The 21781-nt window shown below is 39.6% G+C and overlaps 1 protein-coding gene across 1 annotated transcript in view; it reads left to right on the forward strand.

Annotated features, from left to right (window-relative positions):
* The window catches only part of ccdc88b (coiled-coil domain containing 88B), a 49545-nt gene that overhangs the window by 3826 nt on the left and 23938 nt on the right, over positions 1-21781 (forward strand). Inside the window, exons 3-15 of the mRNA XM_075481568.1 lie at positions 209-317; positions 6355-6424; positions 6613-6671; positions 7825-7908; positions 8727-8867; positions 9765-9910; positions 10291-10372; positions 11792-11950; positions 15346-15492; positions 15685-15862; positions 16101-16216; positions 16433-16501; positions 19242-19943. Coding sequence (XP_075337683.1) covers positions 209-317; positions 6355-6424; positions 6613-6671; positions 7825-7908; positions 8727-8867; positions 9765-9910; positions 10291-10372; positions 11792-11950; positions 15346-15492; positions 15685-15862; positions 16101-16216; positions 16433-16501; positions 19242-19943 — 2062 coding nt within the window. The remainder of the gene's footprint in view (positions 1-208; positions 318-6354; positions 6425-6612; positions 6672-7824; positions 7909-8726; positions 8868-9764; positions 9911-10290; positions 10373-11791; positions 11951-15345; positions 15493-15684; positions 15863-16100; positions 16217-16432; positions 16502-19241; positions 19944-21781) is intronic.

Raw genomic sequence — 21781 nt, forward strand, 5'->3', positions numbered from 1 at the left:
TTAGTCTGACCTAAGCTACGTTATTTCAGCAAATAATTGCATGCATGTGGATTCTCACTGCCTGCTTCTTGGGCTCATTAAGATTTCATTCACTCTCTGCTTAAGTGAACTGTTGCATAAGAATGTCTCAACTGGAGAGACACGGGGCTGGGCTGTTTGATCAAGCTGCAGTCGACACACCCGAATGTTTTTTTCTGTGTTTGCCCAGAGATCCAAATCCCAAGGTGGAGCGGCTGTACAACAGCGAGAGCGATGACCACATGCTGAGAGTCCAGAACTTCTCTATTTTAAATCGACACCTCAGAGCGTTCTACCAGGTAGGAGAAGATCCCAGGGGGGGAGGCAGGAGGGGGAGAGTAAATTGTTAGACTGAATCATTAAAAAGGAAATCAGCTGATTTGCTGTGAGTCAACAGGGCTCAAGGGGTCTTCACATGAGTTTCCACTCTCTAATGAATGAAAACCAGTGAATGTATAATGACCTTCCAGTCTGTTCAAGAATAGCAGTTTTTTTCTTTGGTTGAATGCCTAAGCTTTTATTTCTTTTTCACACCTGTCAAAAAATGTTCTTTCACAAATACAGTTAAATGACAACTCTGCTGTGACTGTCAGTGTCAACATGTAATGTTAAAAAAAAAAAATGTCTTAAGTGTTAAACCCCTAGAGAATTGTCATTCAGCTTTGTTCCCGTTCAGTCCTACAGAGCTTTGTGTCTTACGGCTCATCGTTTGGTTTTATAGCCCGCGGCTCCACTGTTTTGCTTCACTCTCGGTGCTCTCATCATCCCGTTTCCAGCTGCAGCCGGCAGCTGAAAAGCCTCTGATAAAATGTATGTTCACTATAGTACTTACCCAGCATCAAACGACAGGCAGACAAAGTTAGACTAGGTGGTGAATATAGTGGAACATTCAGCATCCCAATTACTGGAAAGAAGTTAGCAGTCACCCAAACACACGTAAGATCATTTTTAATTTATAACCATCAGGACTCTAGAGCTGATGTTGCTTCAGATCTGCTGGGTGTTACACTTTCTTAATATAGCACGTATACAAAGGTTAATGTCAGTGTGCTGTGAAGTTGCAACTTTAAAGTTTTAAGCTGTTAATTTTTGCTTTCATGGCTTTAGCTTCTGTCAGACCTCATGAATTAGTATGAAAATATCTTCATCAAAGACGCAGTTTAAAGTTAGGAATCTGTTTTAGGAATTATTTTCATTCTGAATTGTTAGACCTGCAAAGAACATCTACTGCCCATAGAAGAAGTCTGCTTCTCTCACATTTACATGGAGGAGTGTCAAAGTCAACTTCTGGACTTCCACTCAGCAGACTAGGGCCTGAGTCCCATTAGGTGCTGTTGTTTTCCTTTCCAAGACAGTTCAATTTTAGTCGCTCAAAGGTTAGGTTTAGGCAATGTACTTTGTTAAGTAGAATGTTTACTCCTTATGCTATAGATGTAGAGACATTGTTGAAGTGTCATAATGTGTGGTCAGAGGAGGACCCCAGAGCAGAACAAAGTGGGCTGGAGGTAGATTCGACCTCAGGTGGTGTCAAATATAGTATGAGCTGAATTTTGTTTTCAAGTGATCAGACAAGATGATGCATGTCCTTGCCAAGAGGCAAGTGGAGAGGGTAGAGTTTGACACATAATGATGATTTCAGCTGATAACAACTCCTTATGGAGCTGATAACATACAAAGTAGGTGCAAAAGATATAGTGTATTTGCTTTTTGCTGAAATTTATTTGTTTGTACATTCATTAGACGCTTCAGTTAGCAAAGCACTAAAACTGAAAACAGAAAAAGCACCTGTCCAAACTACAAACTTTACTTTTGTTTAAATGACTGCAAGCACATCTAAAGTTACTAATTAACACATTATTATGCATCATTATTTTTGCTAAAACTAGAGTGTGAAAGCTATTACATCAAGGCCACAGTACACCTCTGCAATAGCTCTGTAAAGTCTTGATTTCAGTTTTTGGAGGAAATTTTGATTTAATTAGCTAATTTGTGAGCTTTTAATGTGCTGAGAGATAGATTGTTTCTTATTTTACTATGTTCTGTTAGTTTATTAGCAGACTCAAGCAATTTCACTTTCTTTCCATATACTAGCCACACAACTGCAAGCTTTAGCCAGCTTATTATTAAAGACTTCAATATACATTGATTGATATACAAATTGTTTAACTTTTTCTTTTGAGCTGTTTAAATGGAAGTTTGATTTCCACTTTTCCATCTCTCCTCTAGCTTTAGCAAACCTTAAATGGAAAGTCTTGGGCAAATATTACATGGAGATACTGTGGCACACTTGTGACTCAGTGATACAGGAAACAAATTTATTTGGAAATGTGACTCAGATGTGGGCTCCATCTGCTGTCTTGAATAGCTGTATTCAAGACAGCTTCTCCTCTCATGTATGCCTAGCAAGAACATTTCCATAAACACTGGGGTAATTACTTTTTTTTGGACAGACTGAAATTGCTTAGAGCTCATTATAAGCAGAAAAGTCTTGTGAAAACACTGAAATATTCCTCTAAAACATAACTGCAGAGTTGGGGTGACAGAGGAGCGATGGAAAAGCAGCTGCCTAACTTTAAGGTGGTAGAAACAAAGGATAAGATGATGCTCAACTGCAGCAACACACGAGTATTTTGCCGGAGGATATTATATAAGATTTTAAGTCTAGCATTTGCACGAAAGCGAAGATGAATCACTGAAAATTTCCATCCTCAACAGACGTGTCCCTGCTTTTTATTAGGAAAATAGGGTGAAAAAAAGTGGAGGAGTTGCAAGCTGAGTTTTTTTTTTGAGGCTACAGAATATAAATGTCTCAAATAGATTTTAGTAACATGCGTTTCACAAAGTGCATGTTCGGTGCCTGTGGCATTTGAGGAAATGGCATAATTCTCTCCCTGGAGGAGGATTCAAAAACCTCTGTTCTCAGCACAGAGAGCATCCCCGAGAAACAAGTCAGGTGTACTGAACATGCACCACTTAACTTGTCACATAACATAAGAACACAAGCCTACAAGGTTTCACTTCCTAATTTTCAGTGAGTCACTAATGTCCTTTTAAAGCTTGCAGGCTCAGTCAAGACTTCAACACTGTAAGTGGGAAGCTCATATCAGTCGTAACAGAATTTCACCAGGTGCACTCAGAATTGGCTCCAATGTTGCTGTGGACATTCAGTTCAACACAGGTCACAGTTTTACTTCTCACTCACGCTGTTTTGCTGCGTATGTGTTTATGTAAGTGTGCGGGACTCAAAAACAAGAGTGTGGAGAGCTTAAGTCACAGAAACAGCGTGCAGCATAGGAAGGCTTCATTTTCTCTACTGTGACCTCAGCTTCTCTAATACAGCAGCTGAGCTAATTGTAGATGATCAGGTGTGAAGACAGGGTGCCCTTATCTTTACTCTACAAGTGTTCTTTAAGATCACTGTGAAGCAGCTGTCATTCATTGCATTGCTTTGTGTTCAGTTTTACTCTGACTTGTTATTTCTGTGCTGTTGGATTTGTTCTGTTCTATTTTATCTTGATTAAATACTCTGTCCTTTCTTCTCTTCTCTTATGTTTTAAATTACATTCTATATTTCGTACCCCATATAAAAGTCTTTAATGCCACTTAATGGCAAACTTGCATCACCACCTTCAGTTAATGGGATTTTAAATGTTAATTTCACCTGACTACTAATCTATTGACAATTTAAGAACTATGTCCTTGGTAAACCATGACATTTTAAGGTGGCTGAACGTCCAATAAATTAGGTTTCAATTAATCTGCTTCTCTTAAGCGCATTAGAAGGAAAAAAATAGAAAGAAAGAAAAGAAAAGAAAAGCAATTGGATGAAATGAAAACCCATCCACACAACATGATGTAGAAAGATGGATTTTGGAGAAGATATTGTTGCAGATGGCTTTTAATTCTGTCCCCAACTGCTGCCAGAATCCTGATTAATGTATTCATTTGAAATTCAAGGCCAATCTATGTAGCAATAGATTATTTTCAGATTCAAAAAGGGATAAATGTGGACATTTCCTCACTTTTTACAGTGTTGATACTGGAAAAATGTGTATTTTTTCTGTAAAATAACATCCATTGATGGAGGAGTCCTCAAATTCTTCAATAAATTTACTAATATTGTACAGAATAAAATGTCTTGCTGTATTAAAATATTAAAGTAAAGAGTATATTTATTCCATATGACATAATTCAATTTTTAAATGCATGTTACTGGAAGCTGCTATAGGTGAAGCTAGTTCCAGTTTTATATTGTTAGATGATTAATGGCAGGAGAAAGATCAAAGATACACAAGACGGTTTTCAGTTTTTAATATTAGGCTTTAAGTCATAGGCATCTGAAATGTGGCCCCAATTAAACACTGCTTTCTGTAAGATGTTTGAAGTTAAAAATATTGGACACCATTGGCTTAATCTTTAATGATGTGCTGTGTTTAAAAATGTGTTTGCAGCTTCTGTTGGTGACAATCTTCATCTTAAAAGTAACAAAGGCTGCCAAATGAAATGGAGTAGAAAGAACACAGTTTCCCTCTAAAAGTTCAGTGGAGTGGAAGAACAAGTAATCATAAAATGCTAAATTCAAAAAAAGGACTTAAAAAATGCACTTAATAAGCCTCGTGTGCTGAAGTAAATGCACTTAACTACTGTACCACCATCGATTAACCTCACATTTAACTGTCCTGGAGATCGCAGCACATTGTAGATAATTCCAATGTGCATCACTCATATTGTTTTCTTACTTATTCTGACAGGGTTTATTACTGTATCAAATGATGATGTGTAAATTATAGAGCAGGAGCAAATTTGAGCTAATACAACCCTGTACTGCATGTGTATCTTGGCTTTACGCGCAGACAGGGAGTTGTTCGTGCAACACCATTAGCATGCCAACAACAACAAGCTATATAATTTTCAGTCTGTGTAATCTTCTGCAGAAGTCTGTTTGGCATCGAGAACCATAAGCTGCTCGATGACCAAGTCAGAGCTGCAGAGGCTATTATCCTGTGTGCCCTGATAGAGCAGAAATGTAAGGTTGGCTGCACATGCCAGTTGCTGAAGACAGTCCCTGCCTCCTGGTACGCTGCCTTTCCTGCTGTACAGTTTATAAATTACAGTAAGCAGCCGAAACAGAGCTGTAATTGTGACTCGCTTCTGGACTCTGGTGATTTTGCATTGATGGATCACAGGAGGATGTGAACAGACTTCCAGAGCAGTTGGGAAAAGAGCTAGCCAACATTAGTTTGTGGCTTTTTGACAAAAATATTTCTAACTGTCAGGAATGCTGTTCTGGTCGTTTCTGAGTTTAAGACCAAGTAAATGAAGCAAGTAAAAGGAAGATGGCAGATCCACATTACAAATACTTTTTGATTGCCAGAGAAGCCAGGTTTCCTGATGGGGGAAAGTCTGAGACGTCTCCATTCCAGCTGGATTCAGAGTGATTTGATTTGAGAGCGCCAGGAGATTTGGCCAAGAGCTCGAAGCACAAATTACAACTCACTCAAATAAGCCGACCACAGTGTTTTGGACCCTCTGCTGGTCCCGAAACCCCTAATTTACACTGGAGCACATTATAAAAAGTTTTTTTAATAGAATCCCGCAAGAAACATCCACGATCCAGTTTTTTTCTGCCTGGCCTAAAGGGATAATGGAGCAGATGTTTAACAGCAATGACTTTTTTTTCGGTTAAGCTTTCTTTTTAATTCATTAACATAAAATCGCTTTTCTGTAATAAAAGTAAACTTTCGGGTGACGCTGACTTCTTAGTTAATTTCATTACGTCTTATTACTTACAAGTCAGTAAAGAAATACTAAATACATCTGTGTAGAGCTAACATCACCCTGTTTAAATGTACAGGCCAAGCTCTAAAGTGCAACGTGTTGATGGTAGTCATGCTTGGTTTGTTGTCAGCAATGGGTCCTGATTGTGTATGACGTCCATTGTGATCTTTGTGACTCTGTTAATGTGTCTGGATCACTGTCCCATTACCCACATTACCCACATGTTTAGCCACAGGGGGAACAGCAGAAACACTTCAGTGATTTTATTGCAGGTGTCATCCATGTAATTTAGTTTTTTCACTCTCTATTAAATCTAGAGAATGCTGAAATTATATACAATGAACTATATTCAATTAAATTTGCACAAAGCTTCCTTGACCAGAAAGAACAAACAAACGTACTCTTATCAGGTATCTCAATCTTTGTTTACACCATAAATTTCAGCAGGCTGGTGGAAAGTTTTTGCTGTTGTCGTCTGTCCGGTCTCACTCTGGGCAGACGACAAACAGCATATAGAAATATTTGAGCTTAACTCTTTACATTCAACTTTTTCTGCAGGAAGACCTGCAGCAGCTGATACTGATGCCTCTCCCAAATGTTGCCATTTTGGGGCAGGACCCCCTGACAGGTACAAGATAACAAGATCCTATCAGTGCCATGTCTCTTAAGCATGAGAAACTCATTATAGTTTATGCACGGGTCCATATCTCGGCTATCTGTGAAGCACATTAAGGTGATAATGATAAGGAGGGTGGTGTTGGAGGGTGGAGATGATGATGATAATGATGATGATGACAGTTATTTCTGTGTCCTCAGAGGCAGCTGTGGAAGAGCTCAGGCGACTGCTGCTGCTCATACTTGGATGTGCAGTGCAGGTGATTAGACACACACACACACACACACACACACACACACACACACACACACACACACACACAAAGGTTGATCATTAGGCTTGAGCTGGTTTTACTTAACCTGCAAACCACAGGAAATCTTGTTTTTTCTTTCTTTTTTTAAAGACCGTGACGTTGGGAATTTTTCAAACCTTTTCCACAGATTGTGGTGTTTAGGACTCATGGATTTAAATTTCATTATCACCACGACAAGGCAAAAAAAAAGGGATGTTTTATTCATTTATTTTATTAGTTAATTTACATTTATGCACATGCTTCACTCAAGCCTTTTTTACACTGGTCAAAAAATATAAAAAAACCTGCTAACATCTGGCTTTAGGTCCCGTTTATTAACTTAACCCATACTGATTTTCAAAGAAGTTTCTGTAGTCGCCTTATAAGAGTGGGCACAGTTCACTTTATCTTTACAGAAACACACGATTACAGACTGTGACATCCCACCTGAAGGCTGTGACATTGACAGCATGCACTTGCTGACAAACAGAGGCAAAACCGATTGTGCAGTGTTGGTTTTCGCGGCCTGTACAAAAATAGTAAACAAATTTTCTAACAAAGCAGCTTTTATTTGAAACTTGCTCAACACAGTAAGCAGGATACAGTGTAATGCCAACTCCATCCCCTGAGAGGTGTTAGCTTTTTCTGGATTGGTTCTGCTTGGCACAACTTTTCTTTGGAAGTTTTTTACATTCTTCTTGACTGTTTGCACTCTATTTTCTGTTTGAGCTATTGGAAAAGTGTGGGCCCTCTAGTCCTTCTTAGGGCCCAGAGTTAAATAATTACAAGGTGGATGTTTCAGTTTGTTGTGGAGTTCCATGAAGAATATCCATAGAAACCTTTTTATTCCCTGAGTGAGTATTTAAACCCACTGATGTGTGACGGTTTTCACTTCTCTAACACATAGCATAGCATGAACATAGTAGATATTCTGAGAAAAGTCTGCATGTTCGATTACTTGTTATGTAGATCAGTTTTCAAAACCATTTCTGTTTATATACAATTGACCGATATATTAATCGGAAGCCTATCTTGTAAAGCTGATAGATGGCATTGCAACAATGTGTTTTGATCTAACACACACACACACATTTAACTCCTTTGCATCTTGCATCTGCAGTGTGAGAAGAAGGAAACCTTCATTCAGCAGATCCAGTCTCTGGACATTGAGACCCAGGCAGCCATAGCCAGCTCTATTCAGCAGGTACGTGCAGAATTAATCAAATCGAGCCCTCCCTCTTCCAAAAATATGCAATACTTTCACTGGAGAATATATTTTGTCCTGTGGAGATATTTCTAAGAACATTTTTGCTACTAAATATGATTAAGCAAAGAATTTCCTCAGTGTCTGCCTGTGGGCAGAGAGAGTAGTGTTATTCCTTCTACTGGTTTTTCAAGTAAGTGTGAATATGAGCTACTTGAGATTCTGCAGGCCCTCTTCATCAGGACCTCTGGGTGCCCCCTGGTGATGGATCTTCCGCCCCTCATGTCCATCTCTCCACCTCCACCTCTGTCACACCATCGTCTTCCCTTCATCTCTCTTCTGTTATTCTCTGTCGTCCTCTCCAATAAGGCATGAATGCCAAATTGCACCCATTTGAAGAAACCCCCCATGAACAAGTTCCAGCATTACAAAAACAGCAGGTCGCATCCTAGCGGGGCTGAATTTCAGCAATAGTATGTTGCCCACCAGCCTTTTTTTAAGCCAACGGTCTCAGTCTAATAAATCATAGAGGTGAGAGGTGCTCTTCCTGTGTGGATGGATGCACCCCCCTGCCTCTTCTCATATGGCTTCCACCCGAGGACATTTCAAACCCTTCAACATGATCATTAGTTTTGCATGCATTAGTCAGGCATTTTTGGGCACATTCCCCAGACAGAAATGTGGGAATGTTTTTTTCACTCTACACAGATGCTTAGTATTCATACAGCACTCAAACTGCCTGGATTGTTTGTCTGCCATTTGTGTCAGATTTACATTACATCTTATCATAGATGCATTAAAAATTGTCCTTGCTGCAGGTGACTCAGGATCCTCGTATGGTGCTGCCGCTTCAGTGGGAAGAGCTGATGGAGGCTGAAGGTGCAGACTTACAGCTGGTCTTCAGCTCCATGGCCAAACAAATCCAAAGCCTGCTGGCACAGAGAGACTCACACCTGGAGGTATGCATGCACACACAACTTTCTGGTTTAGATCTATAACATTTAGGCTTTGATACCAACTAATTTTTCCCCGACAAGGCCATAAAACTTTCATGTTCTTGTTTTTTGATTGATCATCTTTTGCATCCTGCCCGTATCATGCTAAGGTCTGTTCCCAGCTTCTATGGGATAACAATCTGTTACTGGAAGAATAATACACTGTCTCCTTGAAATAGGGAATAATCTTCTAAAACTTCAAGTAGAACCTTATTGTGAGACCAGAGCAGGATAAAGGATTACATTTTCATAAAAAAGTTCAATTTAAATAATCCCTCATGAAACATGGGCTTCCATTATTTGAAGCTGATATTTAAACCTGTCAGAAAAGATAAAAGACCTTTTCTGTTGCTATAGAATTGTGAAATTCCAGAGGGGAAATTCCAGGGAAATTCCAAAGAAAACTCAGTTTAATTATTATTATTTCGTTGGACAGTCTGTTCTGCTTTACACAATAGTACTTCTAGTGTATTCTCAATGACAAGAAACCATTTTGTATGAATTATTCTTCATCTGCAGTCACAAAGACATCATTTAAAAGTAGAAACCTGAAGATGCCGACAGCAAAGTGGCAGCTTTTATGATAAAATAGTAATAGTCATCAGTAATTGCCTACCTTTTCCTTTTCTGAAGATTATTGGGGCACTTGTTAAATCACTTTGTGAGGTATATTATTTTTACTGATTCAAATAACCAAACACTTTCAAGGTCATTTTAGTAGAAAGGGTGATTATTACAGAAGTAAAAAGTGGACAATTTCTCCTACTTAAAGGTTGTTCACACTTTCTCCTCATCTCTCTTTTCTGCCTTCCTCTTTGCCTTCCTTTCACATTCACATTCATCTGATTCCCTTCTTCCCAGAGGATAGCAGAGCTATGTCGAGAGCGGGAAGCCCAGGTTGATTCAACAACGGCGCCCCTGGTTGGCTACAGCGACGAGCCGCCTCAAGGCCTGGCGCTCCAGCTGGCAGACAGCAAAGCCAAGCTCCGCCGCCTCAAACAACAGCTGTGAGTGTGTGCGTCCATGTCGGAGTGTGCAATGTAAAAAAGCTGGAGGACCTTTTAGAAAATTTGCGATAAAGGTCAACGTGAAAGTTTAGTTACACTTCATAATCCACAAAAATGAGTTGTTACTTGGCAACGAAATTAGGAACAAATCAGGCGCTCACATCTACAATCCAGTTCACACAATGTATTAAATGAATCATAAAGGTCAAAGTTGGAATATGACTTGCTATGTTTTAAGATTTTATGTCTATTTCTGTCAAACATAATCTAATTTATTATCACATTATAATAAACATAGACAAGTTAAATCTAAAAAAAGTTTAGGAAAATGTGTTATGCATTGAACTGATGGTTGTATGCTTTTATTTTTGTTTTGTTAGGGAAGATAAAGGTGATCAGATATTGGATTACAAACAGGAGATTCAAACAATGGAGGACCAATTCAAGAAGCTTCAAAAAGAGGTACATACACTTCAGATGACAATTACAGTTGATGATTTAGACTCATAATGCTCAAAAACACCACAGGCATGATCACAGACAACCTAGCGACCTCGGTGGGTGTCCTTTGGTTTCTGGCACCAGGACTTTAGAAGTGGACTTTTTTTTTGCATGTGTCCTGTTGAGTTTGGATGCTGTGTTGCTCAAGTTGTTGCTGAGCAGTTTTTGAGTTGTCGTGCTGAAGGAGGCTGCTGTCGTCAAGGCAAGCTGTTGCCACCCAGGAAAGGAGGGTCTTAGCCTTCAGAAATAATTGCGTGGGCCCTTCTTATCAGAGTAAGGGCTTCGAAACACCAAATTGACATGAAGAAGCAGAGGTCCCCTCCTGGGTCTCCTGACGTTGCCACTGTCTGAACAAATGAAATAGCACATGAACACACCACAAAGAATACTTCCGACTACCGGCCATGATGTACAGTCTGCACCTGTGCAAGAAGGCACAACTTGCCATCACAGAAGGAGGGTAGTAGCCTACATACATACAACAAGGATAAAAAAAAAAGCGTAAAAATAGCTACATGTGCTTTGTGTTTTTGGTGTTGTCATACAGTTGGTTTCTGTTGAGGAGATGGTGCTATGATTTGGGGTTTAGTTTCTTCCCTCCACATGGCCACATTGTGAAAGAGTTCGTTGTTTTGAAGATCTAATGATGACAAATAATAAGAGACTGTGTTTGACATATTGGCCATTTACTTTGGGTTGTCTCTGCTGCCTTCCCTCTTTTGGAATCATTTGCTGTGCTAAACAGCCAATCAGAGTAAAGTGTCTCACTGAGCGCCACCACCACCCTTCCTACAAGTTGAATCGACTAAAAAAAGACGTTGCGGTGAGGTTCACACACCAAAAATGCAAGAGAGACAGATGTTTATCGACTCTCAAGATGTGCAGGACAGCTCCTTAGTGGCTAGGTGTAGAAGGCCATTAATATCTACATTTTAAGAAGTTGGTAATTGTTATTCATCTCACCTGTCAGTGGTTTTAATGCTGTGGCTGATCAGTAAAAGGTCATAATGCTCCCACACCGAAGAATCGTATTCTTCATTGTAGCATTTCTAATTCTAAAAAACATAAACATTCAATGGAGATTTGGCAACAGTATCTGGTTGATGTAAGGATTTCTTACTTTAGATCATTTGAATATATTTTTTCACTAATTTGATAATCCAAACGTTGTAAAAAATCCTTTTCAAAAGAAGCCCACAAGATGTTGTCCTTTTCTTTCTAAGCTTCTGAATACATTTAGTTACTGTACACATTTCCTTCTTCTTGTGTCACACTTTGTCAACATTTGCTCTACTGCACATCCCAGATCGGTTCACAATTCTCATCTAACTCATCCCCTCCGGTGTATGAATGTGTGTGATTGTGTTGGCGTGCCTGCAGAACCGTTGCCTGCAGGGGGAGGTGAGGGGCATGCGTGCATTGCGGGATGAGCTGGACTGTGCTCGAGAGCGCGCTGCACGGACCGAGCAGCTCCAGACCGAGCTTCAGAGCTGTAAACACAGATTGCGCAGCCTGGAACTCACGCGCACTCACCTGAAGGTGCGCATACACATTAAAACACACAACTCATACAAATGAATATGTATTCACAAAATCAAGCAGCAAGCCCACACAGAAAGTTCACACAGATTGTTTATGTATCCAACACAGCTTTTTTTTGTAATTCACTTTTTTATTGCTTTTCAACAGTACAACAAAAGGAACAACATATATGAACAATGACGAGAATAAAACAACATAACATGAGAAAAAAACAAACAAACAAAAAAAAAACAGAAAAAAAACCCCACACACAAAACATTACTTGCTAAAAAATGCTTACATAAACTAAACTAATCCAAACATAAAAATAATTACATACATCTACATACACAGGGTTAACATCTCCAGCATCTCACCTGGCTCCCTAATTCACGTCCAACAACTAATTAGACTTTTGTCACAGTTAGGACACATCTCGCTATCCACATAAAGATTCATCATTCATCAACATTTCCCCACCAATCCCAACACAGCTTTTTAATCATATATACACACAAGAAACTTTACAACGTAAAAGCCTTAAAACATTTTTATCAGAGACGGTCATATCAAGAAAATCCCTTTTAAAACCTATCTCTTAGGCTCTGTTTACATTAATTCATTTCACCATTTCTTTGTGTCAGTGTCTTGCAAACTATTTACATTTACACACAAACGGGGATCGGCTGATTCGCTAGTCACATGACTAATCAGCCATCACATCACATGATCGCCCTTGCTTTATTATTTATTATGCTTTATTATTTATTCTTTATTATTTATTCTTCGGCGACAACAACTTGGTCCACGAAATTGTCCCACCATGCGCTGCTTCTTCCCGGCCTAACCCAAAAGCGGCGCTCCATGTACGGCTTGCGTTGCTGCAGTGGCTGGGTTCTCATCATAAAAGCTTGTTGAATCTGGCGCCTCCTTGCCACGTATTGTTGTGCACAGCGTACTACCAGCAGTAGGACATGGAGCAGGCTCCCATGCTGATCGTGGTTGTCCATGATTTCCATATTCTTCTCGATGACACGAATAGAAAGGAAGTGTGTAACTGAAGTGATGCACGCCTGTTTGTTTTTAGTTTCCCAGCACTCAAGTCACATGACCAACGATACCAGCCTAGCGACTCAGGGAGGAGTACATCCGCAGTAGCTAGAGCTCAGCACTGCGGATCCTCGTTTCTCCCCGTTTACAACTGCTAAAATCAGCATCATATGCGAATGCTTACGTGGGCTCCGGCGTCTTTGAATCCTTCCACCTATTAAGTCGTATTCCAGTATTTTAATGTAAATGGACAGTGCATCCGCGATAGAAACGATATAGAAACAGATTAGTATAAATGGCACCTGAATCTCTTAACCTGTTATTTTTCAAAAAGAAGCACTACTTAATCTGAAAAGCTATATTACTCCCTCTCATGCCCCTGAGCTTTTCAAGCAAAAGTGAAGTTCAAAGTCAGAGAACGATGCTATATTGTGTGATGTCATCTGAATTTACAGCTCAGAGCAGTTTTGATGACAAGGAGCAGCTTTGGTTATTGGAACTTTAACACCCAAATGAGATTTATTCTGAAGTAGTACAAGTGTTCAGAGGCAGAAAATGTGCTCACATCCTTGTAAAACACCTCACAGTCACCTTCGCAGACTTATTTTATTCATTCATCCTTTACGCTACATCCCTGTGACAGCTCAAAGTAGGTGGCAGGATTCATTTTTCTCAAACCACAGGACTCATAGTTGAATGTTCACATGTAAGGATCATCCCAAAAACACTTTGTAAGATTACATCCCGAGTGTTTTTTTCTCTTTCTCTCACAAATGACTAAATTGTACTTGCCAAGTTATTTGTGAAGTGGAGATATCACTTCATATAAGACGCAGGGAGCCAAAACACAATCAGACAGACAACCAGAGACAGAAGAACTCACGGTTGGAGTCTGGAAACTGTCTTTGCTTCTTTACAGCCTCTCTGATCTGGTTGTTACCCTGTCTTAATTTTTAGATCTCAGCATCTCAGCAACAGCCTGTTTAGTAATATATCATAAACTTTATGATCAAAACTATGAAAATAAGACTTGGGTTATATAGACAGCTGTCATGTTTTGCTAGTAATTCCTCTTAATTACCTCAGAAGAAGAGAGCAAACAAACACAAACAAAATCACAATCAGGACTAAAACCTTATTGACAAATGTGACTTTTTAATGATCTTGTTTTGAGGAACACACTATAAGCCCTTTTTTATTATCATCTTTTTAATCAATGTTTGTTTGAAGCTGTTTTTCTTTTTTTTAGGATCTATTATGTTTTCATTGATGTAAAATATAAAGAAGATTGTTCTGTTTTCAAATTTACCATAGACGTTTATAGATATCGATTTACTTTTACAGACAGTGTTAATCAACCTCTGGTTGGTCCACCAAGTTGCAATGCCATGTTTCTACAGTAGCTCAGCCGAGGTGTATTGGGGAAATTTCATGCTTTTAGCAGCAACCATCATTTCTCGTACTCTCTTGAGTGAGGATGGTTGGTTCTGATGATTGCAGTCTGCAGCTTCGCCACTAGGTACCAGTAAGTTCTTCACTCTGGACCTTACGTTTACACAGATTTCAATTAATGAAACAGCTAATTAAATAAATTGGCTCAGAGGTGCAGGATGTTGCACTCTTGAACTTTATTTAGCAATACTAAACGTTGACCATATCACATGAGGTCTTGCTGGCACTACATTTGCTTGTCATCCATGAACAGCTGGATGAGAGCCATACAGCTGACACTGATGCCTTCCTGGGACAGACTGTCTATGTAACACACAGCAACTCTAAACTCTAACTTAACAAAGGTGGCTCTACTTTGCGGTTCTATTTAGCACTGCAAGCAAACCATACAAACTAGATGGCACTTTACAATTCACCACATGGCACACTTAACTCTTGAAAAGAGCATTGTTCAAGATTGCTACAGTAAGCACCATTTGTCAGGTAAAAAACAGACTTGTTCAGGTCAAATTTTTATGACATTTGGAAAGTTCATGGGGGAGCAGCAGGCTGATCTAAATCACCTGACGAGCTGGACAGAATGGTGAGTCTGCATGAACACATACCATCTACTGCAGGTGCAGCTCCAGCAAAGTCCCTACTCATCTGAGGTACTCGGGTGGGATAAGACAGTGGAGCGTACCTGCAACAACTGTTTTTTTTGTTGGCAAATTTATTGGGGCTCATTAAATCACATTCTGAGAAATGTCCGTAATGACCAAAAGGTATGATAGGCGTGTCTACAGAACAAAAGACACACAAATAATGGTATTCCCTTTGAACGTGTTCGGTTTTTATACAAATTCAGTTTGATTTAATGACAACTGAGCGTTGTATAACTTCATGTTTCCAATGTTTGATGCCTCCTGCAGGAGCAGCAGCAGCAGGTTGCAGCTCTGCAAGAGACTAAAGCTCTTCTCGAGGAACAGCTGGTGGACGCACGGGCACGCTGCTCCTCACTACGGGAACTGGAGAGGGACAATCTTCTGCTGCGTCAGAGAATCATGGACGTTGAAACGGTGGGTGGGACTTTCACACAAAGTCTTAAATGTGTGATATCAGTCACACACATACACATTAAATGACAGGTATTTCAATATGAATAAATTATAATCTCCCTGTCATAAGAACATCATTTGATGAAAGATGTTTGAGGAGGAAGTTTATATTTCTTGTATTAGATTAATGGTATAATGTGTTTTTGAGTGTAGGAGCGAGACACTGAGAGGCAGCGGGTAGATGAGCTTCTGGAGATGAATATGAGCCTCGAGGCGGACCTGAGGCACATCTGCACCAGCAGGAGAAGTTTTCCTGCTTCGGCTGTCGCAATTCACCAACATTTCCTCCAATCAGAGTTGGAATCGGACGAGGAGCCGAGTGAAATCACTGGTCAGAGCGCCTGCTTTCTGCTCTGTCATTTGAGACATTTTAATTCAAAGATAAGAAAAAAAAAAGATTCTGACATAAATATATCCCATGGGGTCTTAGTTATTCTTAAAGAGAAATGGATATGTGAAACTTCAAATATTAATTTCTCTCTTTCTTAATTCATTTTCTTTGTCGGTATGCCCCCTTCTTTTATCATTTGTCTTGCCTCAATCTTTGCATTTCCTTCCTTACGTCTCAGATCAGAAGCCGCTGAGCGTGGAAGTAGGCGAGGCTTCAACGCTGAGGCTGCTGGGAGCGGAGCAGGAGAACGCTGAGCTTAGGAGACGACTGGAGGAGCTGCAGGCCCAGCAGGAGGTCAGGTTTCACGGGTTGATTTCAGAGATTTCAGCTTTTAGAAATAATCTGTAATAGTTAATCGCTTCTTATTCAAACTTGAAGCTTGAAATGGATGATAAAATCTGGTATTTAAGATACTACACAGTGAATCGCAAGCATTTGTAGAACGCATGAAACAGAAAAAACAGGCCTCAACAAATGGAGGTGCTAACCATCCGACTTCTCTCACTGCAGACTGAGGCTCCAGATGCAAAGGATGAGCTGGCCTGCTTAGAGATGGAGCACCAGAACACACTCAGGGAGGTGAGCAGTTCATTGTGTGTCTGAATTCAGCTTTTGTCACTGCAACAGTACAGAATGACAGTGTGATCACACCAAAGCGAACAGAAGGTGTTATATTACTTTGTGAAGGGTAAAGGGAGAAATGGGGTAGCTTTTCCAGATAGCAAGAAATCATTATACCTTTATAAGGTGATGATACTGTCTGACATAAAAAACAAAACAAAACGTGACCAGAAGGATTTAACCAAGCAAAGAAATTTACTGCAGTGATTGATATGTTTAAGCGAGTAACAAGGTATTTAACACCAGCTGATGCAGTGACCAAATTATAGATCTGCATGAAGCAAACAAAACAATGCTGAAACTACCAAAATTGGGTTTAAGTAACTCCAGAGAATCTGGCAGTTTTTTTGCTCATTACCCCCCCTACAGTTGTGATATCTAACATTACCATCATAAAAAAAAATCTCTGTGTGAGCCCTATAAGTCACACACATGGATTTATTGTCATTGTCGAAGAGGTCACAAAGACACTATCTAAAGCCCGCAGTCAGAGTCATGAAGTGACTATAAAGCAAAAAAAGTTGTGAACTGCACCTATCTCAGCCCCCAGGCCCAGGAATGTGCATATCAAAGATCAGTGTACATTAAGATGAGTCAGAAGCACATCGTTTTAAGGTTCAACTTCTACATTGTTGCTTTAAGAATTGTCCGACACATTAAAACCCGGGTGGATAGAGATGAACCATCATCTTCAAGGAAGAAATATAGGTGTAAGAAAACGTTTGATCAAAAAAAGAAAAAAAATCAATAGATCTCACAGAGAAAGTAAGAGCATTTACACACACACACACACACACGCACACGCACACGCACACACGCACACACACACACACACACACACACACACACACACACACACACACACACATGCACGCACACGCACACACATTGCAGATACATTTCAAGGTATTTGAACTAAGCACTTGCGTAGCCTTAAGAAAACAACTTACCAGTGAGACTAATGAAAAAAAAAAAAAGGCTTCAATTTACTAGTGAGCATAAAGATTGGACTCTGAGGCAATAAAAGAAGTTTGTGTGGTCTAATGAATCCAGATTTACCTTGTTCCAGAACGATGGGCATATGATAAGAAAGGAGGTGGATGAAGTGTTGCACCCATCATGCCTCGTACCTACTGTACGAGTCTATGTGGGCCGTGTAATGATCTGGGTTGGTCAGATCTAGGTTCAGTAATGTTATGTGCCTGCCTGAATATACTGAATGACCAGGTTTTTCCATCAATAGAGTTTTTTTTGTTGACGACACGTTCATAATCCAAGATGACAGTTTGAGAATTCATTAGACTCAAATTGTAAAAGAATGGTTCAGGGAGCATGAGATATTATTTCCACACATGGATCAGCCATCGCAGAGTCCAGTCCTTAACCCCATTGAGAATCTTCTAAGATTTGCCAGAGAAGACTCTACTCTCATCTTTCTCTTCCATAAGAAATACAAGATATTTGTGAAAAATTAATGCAACTCTTGGTGGAAATAAACGCTGTAACACTGTGTTAGTTCATTAAAATGATGCCAGAGAAAATGTATACCAATATCAAAGTTAAAGATAAGTGTGTCAAATTTTTTGGGTGGCATATATTTAGGTACCGTATGTACAGTCACTACCAACTCAAAAACACAACCATGCCATTTTTTGGCCCCATACATTTGAAAATGTGTCGTTCAGTGAGCCCCTCAGATTTGCAGTGGAAACTAAGTTATTCAGCTTTTTTTCTCCTTATTTCCACTGAGCATCATCCTCAGATTAGGCTGCATTTATTGAACCTCAGAAGCGGAAAGTTGAAACTTCTTGGATCTTGCTTTTTGCTTTCAACATCAACTCTCATATCTAGCTTTACATTTCACTTAAGTGAAGGAATAAATGAGCTAGTAATGTTCTACCAGTACTTTGTTAACTGTTTTATATCCTGACAAGGAAATCTGACTTCTAATTGGCATTGCAGCTATAGATGTATTTTTAAAAACCCTTTGATATAAAACTGAAAGTCTACTCTTCAATCACATCTTGATTGCTTCATTTTAGTTCCTTTGTGGTCGAGCACAGAGGGAACTTAATGAATATTGTGCCGCTGTCCAAAATACAAAATAACCATTGATTCTGGCCTTAAATCCCAAACAGTATGATAAAAAACACAACACATGTACTGATGAGTTTACTGTTATCAATAATAATTGATATGTGCTTTCCATGTCCAGAAGAAGTGAATATATTAGATGTAACTGTGTAATTCTGCGTTATACTACATTTTTTATACAGCAGTCACATCAGCTGTATTGGATCATTGATACTGGACTAATTTATAAAGATAATCAAGTGTAATGGGACTCTTATAGGAATAGTGTAACTGTTCAAATCGATCTGCGCTGTATTTTTCTTTGTTTATGTTCCAGTTTTTCTCTGAATTGTTGTTTCTGACTTAATGTTTTTTCATACATATTTTTAGTCTGATCTCTTCATATTTTATGTATGTAGGTTTATGTATGTTACTGTTTCAACAAAACCAACCAAAATTTGTCCCTAATTATTTCACTGCTTGTTTGTATTGAACCGTAGCACATTTTAGGAACTACATATTCATGATCATTCATTTTTCAGTACATTTAAAGACCTGATAGAGCAAATGAGGACAAAAAGTCAAAATATGATGCTTTTAATTTCTCTCCTCTTGCACTTTTCAGTTTCAAAACTTGAAGAATGAAAATACCACTCTGAAGCAGCGCCTGGAAGAGCTCCTGAGTAAACTTCAACCCCTTGAAGACAAGAGGAAAGAGGAAGATGTTAAGAAGCCAGGCAGAGAGGTGGAGGAGGACAAGGTGTTGAGAGGAGTCCAGGGCTCTGAATCCTGTAGGGGTGAAGGGGAAGGAAGGGTGAGGCTAATGGAGCAGAGGGAGAAAAGAGGAGAAATCATTGGGACACAGCGGGAAGCAGGTGTGGGTGAAGAGGGCCTCCACCTTCATGAGGGAAAGGCCGAACCATGTGATGAGGAGATCCAGACCAAAAGGAGGGGAGAGGCAGAAGGAGGACAGAAAGAAAGGGAGAAACAGGAGAAAGAAGGAGAACCAAAGAAAGAACAGTCTGCAGAGACCACTTGTTCAGAAATCTTAACGCATCCCGTAGAAGATATTACAGAAACCACAGCTGCACATCTGGTCGTGTGTTCCTTGTCTGGTCCAGACGTGGAGCTTCTCACAAACCAGCTCCATGATGTTCAGGAGGAAGCCGACCGACAAGCGAAGCTGACCCAGGATCTGCGGTCAAAGCTGGGAGAGCAAAGCAGGAAAACATGGGAGGCTGAACAAAAGCTGGTGCTTGTGGAGGCTGAGCTGCTGCGTCTAAAGAAAGCTGCAGAAAATCTGTTGGAGGCTCGCAGACAGATAGAGGTAAGGATGGATTGATAGATGAGGTATTGAGTGGGAGGATATATAAAATGCTAGCAGAGATATTAAGATCATGGAGGTTTGCTTAGTGGGACAGTTGACATATCTCATGATATATGAACAAGCTCATATGATGTGATAGAAATGAGATTTAAAAATCAGGCATTTGTGTAGTGAAAAGGTTATGCAAAAAAAAAAAAAGACAGCGGCAATGAAACATGGCAATACTTAATACCACAACAGTTTTTCAAGACGCATAAGAGATTTGTTTGTTTTTTGATATTTTTATGAAAGCACCAGCTGCTCAAACTGAAGTGCATTCGCAGCATCAAGTGGCAAAATGACTGTAATGTGAACCTGTAATTTCTTGATAAATTTGAATCCTTAAGTTTTGAATTTTGTAATCAAAGTAAATGCAGAGATATTGTAGCTCCAAAAAAGGCTTAAACCTGATGACCTTTTAACATCCTGTAGGAGGCATAATGGAAGGTCCCAAACCAATCAGGTTTCATATCAGAAGTGTTTTTTCTGCTGTTCGTGCTGTATCACAGTCACATGACTTCATTCAGGTTTAGCTTTCATCTTTCCATCGACCCGATGAGCAATCATAATGGCTGCCTGAGGTACAGTTCATGTTTGATAAGAAGTAAATTACTATACATTTATCACTGATGTTTTCAATAAAACTAATTATAAAACTAATTATGACAAGTACCTTAATATTTTAGTGAAGAGAAAATGGCTGAAAACTGTTTTGGTGGTGCAGCAAACACATAATGTCATGCATAGGCATGACAGTAAAGACATTTGGTCTTCTACAACATATCACTAGCTTGATTTATGGCAAATGATGAGGTGAGTGGAGGACTGAGAGATAGGATGAGAGGGAGAGAAGATTGCTGCAAGCTCTTCAGACTGAATTGATGAAGATGAGGAAATCAATATCAGCTAGCATGGAGAGAGTGACTGAAGTTAATTCTACTGAGAAGAAAGAGAAGGAAGGGGAGGGAGAGATGGATCAAAAGTGGTTGGAGAAGGTTTATCAATTGATAAATATCTGTGATGAAACAATTTATGACTTATCCTGATCAAATAGAGCAAATGAAATTACCAGAAACATGTTCTAGATCAAATGAGAAAAAGTTGCAATGGTGAGGAAAATACAAAAAAAATTAAATCATCTGCTTCTTCCTGCAAACATGACTTAGCTTGTACAACAGTATGAGGTAATTGTTGGATTTTTCATTATAAATTTCTCCACACAGTCACTACTGGACGGATCAGTACTGCAGACAGGCCAGTAAAGTACCTGTACCCTCTTCTTCCTCAGGCATGTCTTTATAATGTGGGCAAACGGTGGTATTGCATTGTCCTGTTGATAAATGCATAGGAATCCTAGGAAAAGATGCCTTTAGAGCAGCATAGGTTGCCAAGAGCACAGATACAACCCAATACCATCTCAGAGTCCGACTTTTGGACTTGTTGCTGGTAACAGTCTGGACGGTTCTTTTAATCTTTGATCCAGAGCACATGGCATTCATTATCTCCCAGAAAAGATCTGGAAAACTGATTAATCTGAGCTCAACACGTTTCTACTGTGTGATGGCCCATCCCAGATGCTTCAGAGGCCGGAGAAGTTGATTCCACCACAGGACAAGGCTATCACATGGCTTCCTTTTTACATAGTTGTACAAAGTTTTAAGAAGGCACAGCGGTGTGGTGGTTAGTACTGTTCCCTCACAGTAAGAGGCAGTTCAAATCTCTGCTGGGGCATTTCTGTGTGGAGTTTGCATGTTCTCCCCATGTATGCGTGGGTTCTCTCTGGGGTCTCCGGCTTCCTC

The sequence above is a fragment of the Odontesthes bonariensis genome, chromosome 13 (genome assembly GCF_027942865.1).
Source record: "Odontesthes bonariensis isolate fOdoBon6 chromosome 13, fOdoBon6.hap1, whole genome shotgun sequence".
NCBI classification, from domain to species: domain Eukaryota; kingdom Metazoa; phylum Chordata; class Actinopteri; order Atheriniformes; family Atherinopsidae; genus Odontesthes; species Odontesthes bonariensis.